The following is a 5,940-nucleotide window of genomic DNA, read 5'->3' as shown; positions in this document are numbered from 1 at the left end:
CCAATGCGCTATCCATTGCGCCACAGAGCCAGGTGAAAAACTTTATTGAACATTGACGGACAAATTCAAGTATTTTACGTCATGAAAACACATTCTAATTGAATTAAATTTTTGGTGCGTTTGTCGATATTTGTTTAAATATGGCAACATTTTATTTGTGTTAAAAACAGAAAACGCGCGAAACACTTTTTTTATTAAGTTCAATACATTATATGTGCGCTTATTTTTAAATACCTTCATGTTATATCACTTGTATGATCGGTTTTGTGTGTGCGTATTTCGTTTGTGTGTATTGTTAACAATATATAAAAGTTGTTAACAAAATATAAATAAATAAAGTAACAAATAAAACCTTTAGGAGAATCGTTTCCTGTCTGCCCCGGATGTAGTTAGCAATCAGCTACAGTTAGCAGTGTGATTTATGCTGTGATTAAAGGACATTAAAAAGCAAAATGTCAGAGCAAACGATAACAGTGACAGTTGCATACGGTAATACGATTTTATATGATGTTACATGGTTATTATCAGATGATAGATGGACATAGAAATGTTGAATTTACTAACCATTGTTCGAGTAGCTACGATATGTCTAGCCAGTGTAGCTCGCTCTTACCAAACATTTGCGAGTAACTCACTTTAATATCTTTGAGTTATTTCACTTGAATACTTTATGCCTAAATACACACTAAAACACTGTGCTCGAATTAATACACTGCAATCTGATTTAATACAAGCTGTCTTTTTTTTGTAGATCTGAAATCTCACAATCATTTTTCATATATATGTGTGTGTTTATATCTTTTGGTCTAAAATTGAATTACATTACTGTAAAGCAGTTTTTCTGTAATATACAGAGAATGCTCCAGTTCTTTGCCATAATGTGTTAAGGGTACATTTACTAACTTGTGATTCAGTTGCATTCAGCTTGAAAGATTTAAAGCAGCATTTAGATGTTACTCATGGTCTTCTATCCAAGTAATTCACATTGTTTCAGGAAAACAAACCAAACATCTCCCACTAATTGCCACACAGGAAGTGCTTATGCTATCAAGTTGCAGCTCTAATGTCTTTCTTCCTCTCCAGGATCCACTAAGCACAGCATCACATTAACCAGCCAGGATGATGGCAAGGGCCCTACTGTGAAAGACCTGTCGGACGCTCTCACTCAGGCTACCGGGGTTCCACAAAACTCACAGAAAATCATCTTTAAAGGTAGATTGTAGCTCTCTCTTTTCTTTCACTTAAATATAATAGTCTGTATCAGGCTCTAACCTTGACTTATCCATCCTGGCTTTCAGGAAAATCACTGAAGGAGATGGAGGAGAGTTTGTCCAGCTATGGAGTAAAAGAAGGCTGCAAACTCATGATGATTGGAAAGCGGGTAAGGCACGTGTGTGATGTCTCTGATGTGTGACCGTATATGTAATCAAATACTGACGATAATCTACAAACAGAACAGTCCTGAGGAAGAAGCCGAGCTGAAGAAGCTGAAAGATATCGAGAAGTCTGTGGAGCAGACGGCTAAAAAGCTGGAGAAGGTTGACGGGGAGCTGACTGGACTCAAGAATGTAAGCAATCAGTTATCTTTTTTTTAAGATGAAAAGTGTTCCTGCATTGGTTGTTTCCTGTAAAAAAATATTTGATTACCACCCATTTCTTACGCAGGGCTTCCTGGCCAAAGACCTCCAGGCAGAGGCGTTGGGAAAACTAGACCACAGAGTGAAAATAGCAGCCGAACAGTTCATGAAGATCCTGGAGCAGATCGATGCTTTGGTAATCTATTTTCAGGTGTTTATTTTTGCGTGCATGTGTTTGTTTTTTTTAATGTGTCATATATATATATATAACAAACGACTTCTTTTAACAGAGTCTTCCTGATAATTTCAACGACTGCCGAATGAAGAAAAAGGGACTTATTAAGACAGTACAGGTAAACTCCTTTTTTCAGTGTCACCAAAAAGTTTTCATTAAAAATCACTGAGGATACTGACTAATATACGTGTGATTATTTCCTGTCAATAGGATTTCCTGGCCCAGTGTGACAAAATCGAGGCGTGTATATCAGACCACCTATCAAAGATCCAGTCGAAAAATCTCGCCCTGGCCGAGTAGAGCTACAGTCTCCCATATCATGTCCTATACATTGCTCTGTGAGCAACTGCAAAGTGTACAGAAAACTTCAGGTGTGGGGCAGCTCCTTGTCTATTTATTGTTGGTGTGATGTGTATGAGAGAGCCCTCATCACAGAGAACCCTGTGAACAGACGGAGGCTGGTTATCGGCACGGATGCTGTGGACATCTGTGCTACGTTCTCTGGGTTTAAGACAGATGTGAAGTGCTCCTCAATGTAACCACAGTCACACTGCGAAAGGATCAGAGGTGCTTTGAATTGTGGTAAATTATGTAGATCCCCTTACAGCATCCAAACATGGCCAAATGTCTGTCAAATTAATGTTCATCACCCAGCATCTCAGAAAATTTGTTTCGTTTTCTTGCTCCTTGTGATGTACCAACTGTGGAGTGTTCCCTATGTACACACATGGTCAAAAGTATGTGGACACCCAAACATTACCAAGTATTAGATTCTCATCAACTCTCCTGGGAAGGCTTTTTCTTTTTGAACCTGGCTCCAGGGATCATCAGTGAGGTCAGGCCCATAAGCTCAAAGCTGGAGTCCCAATTCATCCCAAAGGTGCTGGATGTTGTTATGGCTCTGTGCCATGAACCTCGATTTGTGCACAGGGGCCATTTTCATGTTGTAAGAGAAAATGTCCTCAGCAAATCAGCTGTTGCCACAATGTCACCATGTCAATGTGATGGCATCAGGAAATGTTACATTACTTTTCTTATAAAGTTGAATGGGTTCTTTTTTTTTTAAATGGTTTCAACACTAGGCCATGCCATTAAAAATGACCCTAAGAATTACAATACAGTCCACGTACTTTTGGCCATATAGTGTATATTCATTACTCTACATTGAGAGTCAGCACCTTTTGTTAAATCCAGTGACTGATCCTGTGTAATTGTGTAGCTTTAAAACTAGTGTGAACTGTGGAATTGGTATTGCTTTAAAACCTCACTAAGACTGACACATCAAACCAATTTTGCTTTGTTTTAAAATAAAACCTGAAAAATGAATGGAGCGTTGGTGATTTCATCTCTTTAATTTCCTACAAAATACAAATGATTCAGTAAAACCAAACCAGTCGCAGTAACAGACTCCTTGTTGCAGTTTATTTCCAGCTTTATCCATGAGGGTCTTTTCATACATCTTTACTAGCTTATACAGACCATTTGGTGGTGTTTTCACAGATGTGCAAATGAGCTTTGGGAGTAGTGTAGGGTTGAGGAGTTGGAGTGGAGGGGGGTTGGTATGGTCCAACAAGCAGCTTAAACAAAGGACCTTCAGTGAGCTTTACCACAGTGAAGCTTATCATGAGCCACATAACAGGATATAGCTGTTCTAAGTGGAGACCCGTTAAAGATACACGCAAAGTACAGAATAAACCTTCTCCAGAGTCGCCACTGTCGCTAATCGTCTTTGTCTTTGGCGCCGTGCTTTAGTATGCGTGTGAATGCTACATAGTTGAAGTTGCCTTTCTTGTCGATGGGCGCCTCTCGGAAGAGCTCGTCCACTTCTTCATCCGTAAACCTGTCTCCCATCGTAGTGAGCAGCTCCCGCAGGTACTCCTCCTGGATCATACCTGTGGGAAAAGATAGGATTTTTAATTCCAATATAGAAAGGGAGGTAAAGGAGGTACATCAAGCATACTAGGTTGAGGCTATTGCCATTAAAGCACACCAAAATTAACTTAAATTAGTTGATCTATTATTTGATTTACAGAAAAAAAATATTGGCAACAACCATTTAACTAACTTATCAAGACAAAATGTTAACAGTTTGCTTGTTACAATTTCTCTGATGTAAGAATTAGCCAACTTTCTGTGTTATACGTAATGATTATTTACATAACTTTCAGTTCTTTGCCATTTATCACCATTTTCTTTTTTTATATCACATTAAAATACAACAGTAATACAAATATTCCAACCCAACCTATGCATACATCTGTGTGAGTAAACAAATAGCAAATCAATTATTTAAATAAATAATTTATCAAATAAAGACATTTAGTTTTAATACATTTTCACAATTTTTAGACAACACAATTGGATAATTTTAGAAGTTGTCAGATCAAACAATAATGAAAATAATGATACTGAACTCAGAACAGAGAAAAGTGATCCCATTCATTCGCCTGCCTTTGAGGATTCAACTGTTTTGTTCAAGAATACTTTTAATAAAAACAAAAACTTGAGCACTGAGTCTGGCATCACGAGGTCCAGTGCACGGTCAAAATGTACAGAAAACTCCAAAACTCACCGGTGCCCTCTTCGTCAAAGCAGGCAAAAGCGTTACGGATCACGTCCTCGGGATCAGTGCCGTTCAGCTTCTCTCCAAACATGGTCAGAAACATTGTGAAGTTGATTGGGCCTGGCGCTTCATTCATCATTGCCTCCAGGTACTCATCTGTGGGGTTCTTACCTGGGCAATAAAGTTAATGACACTCAACCACTACTCGCGCAGAGAACATATAGAACTTACTATTTTATGTCTAAATGTACCTAAATATACTGTTAGGTTTACCTAATGAGGCCAGCATGTCATGAAGGTCTTCTTTGTCAATAAAACCATCTCTGTTTTGGTCAATCATGTTGAAGGCCTCCTTGAACTCCTGAATTTGAGACTGGTCAAACATAGCGAACACATTGGAGGTGGCACGCTGAGGACGCTTCTTGGTGTTCTTTCCCTTGGCCCTTTTGCTCGACATGTTGGCGTCTGGTAGGTCCCCCTCTCCTGTAATGCAGATGATATGATCTTATACACATATCACTTTTGTCAGATGTATCTCGATAACAACAAATGTTTGTATATATTCTTCTTTATTCTGGCTTGACTGGACTGTAATGTTATGACCATGGCACCAGAAACATCAAACATGGCAAAAAGTGAAAAGAAGAAAATAAGAGGACAGTTATAGTAAAGAATAAATAAAATAAAAAAAACAATAAGTAGATGCTATGAAAAGAAAGAAATGGATTATGGTTATGATTATGTCGGTGAAACAATCCTATTAATTCTTGTCCTTATAAGACTGATTTGTTCATTTTAGATTAAGCTGAACTTTTGTTTTGAAATGAAAGTCAACAAGAGTAGAGAGCAGAAACATTTGAATCCATAAATTACCAGCAAACTAGAGTTCAGCATTTAATCTTATGTACTGTAATTTACCTATAATAAAAAGAGTGACTAAAACTGAACTAAACTGTGTACAATTTCACGACTCCCCATTAAAATGTCCTAATCAATTAACACGTGTTATGGTTCTACTGGTCTCATTACAGCCAAATGACTTAAAAATGACTTAAGGACTGAGAGTTCACCTTGGAAATGTTTCATCATCCATATAATTGTGAATATGGCTGCACTAGCGCCTGATAATATAAGCCAGCTTCAGTCAAGCAAACTCAGTCATCCACACAGAGGAACAGGGCCCGAGTTTGAGATGACTGCTTGTTTAACTGGCTGGATGTCAGCTGATATAGCGGTACTCATTTTGGATATTGGATATTTACCTATAACTGCAAAGAGGACATTTGCTAAGAGAACCACAATGTTGGCAATTCGATTAAACGGGTTTACATCTCTGTCCAGTGTCTCAGTGCAAAAGTATTCTCTGTACCTGTAAACTATGTAGTTTCACTGTTTAAACTCTTAAAAACACATAAATATCATCACTAAAACACATATATATGGTCATATATGCATCTATGTCATGGCCATTAAAAAACCTGCACAAAAATATTTATTTCAGCATCCTTTCTCACTCTGCACCATTGTACTATTGTTTTACTGTCTACAAATGTTGTTGTTGTTTA

General features: G+C 37.9%; 2 protein-coding genes across 2 annotated transcripts in view; one reads left to right on the top strand and one right to left on the bottom strand.

The window, feature by feature from the left end:
- Positions 1-356: 356 nt before the first annotated feature.
- Positions 357-3,138, top strand: bag1 (BCL2 associated athanogene 1). Its single transcript, XM_035671506.1, has 7 exons — positions 357-489; positions 1,084-1,212; positions 1,299-1,381; positions 1,455-1,568; positions 1,666-1,773; positions 1,868-1,930; positions 2,023-3,138. Exons 1-7 carry the CDS (start codon positions 453-455, stop codon positions 2,110-2,112), a joined length of 624 nt encoding a protein of 207 aa, XP_035527399.1. The 5' UTR covers positions 357-452; the 3' UTR covers positions 2,113-3,138.
- A 7-nt stretch (positions 3,139-3,145) lies between these two features.
- Positions 3,146-5,940, bottom strand: part of myl12.2 (myosin, light chain 12, genome duplicate 2) — a 4,050-nt gene continuing 1,255 nt past the window's right edge. Inside the window, exons 2-4 of the mRNA XM_035671507.1 lie at positions 4,649-4,858; positions 4,385-4,546; positions 3,146-3,704 (exon numbers count right to left, since the gene is read on the bottom strand). Coding sequence (XP_035527400.1) covers positions 3,532-3,704; positions 4,385-4,546; positions 4,649-4,832 — 519 coding nt within the window. The 5' untranslated portion in view covers positions 4,833-4,858 and the 3' untranslated portion in view covers positions 3,146-3,531. The remainder of the gene's footprint in view (positions 3,705-4,384; positions 4,547-4,648; positions 4,859-5,940) is intronic.

Source organism: Morone saxatilis, unplaced genomic scaffold, assembly GCF_004916995.1.
Source record: "Morone saxatilis isolate NCDOM2014 unplaced genomic scaffold, NCSU_SB_2.0 Contig23, whole genome shotgun sequence".
NCBI lineage: Eukaryota > Metazoa > Chordata > Actinopteri > Moronidae > Morone > Morone saxatilis.
Note: the sequence above shows the minus strand (reverse complement) of the source record. Positions and strands in the feature narration are given on the sequence as shown.

What these genes read in the sequence shown, in the direction of transcription:
- bag1 (XM_035671506.1), top strand. Translation starts at nt 453, where the DNA reads ATGTCAGAGCAAACGATAACAGTGACAGTTGCATACG. An exon ending in AACAGTGACAGTTGCATACG is followed by an intron (nt 490 to 1,083) that starts GTAATACGATTT and finishes CTTCCTCTCCAG; the next exon opens with GATCCACTAAGCACAGCATC. An exon ending in GACTTATTAAGACAGTACAG is followed by an intron (nt 1,931 to 2,022) that starts GTAAACTCCTTT and finishes TCCTGTCAATAG; the next exon opens with GATTTCCTGGCCCAGTGTGA.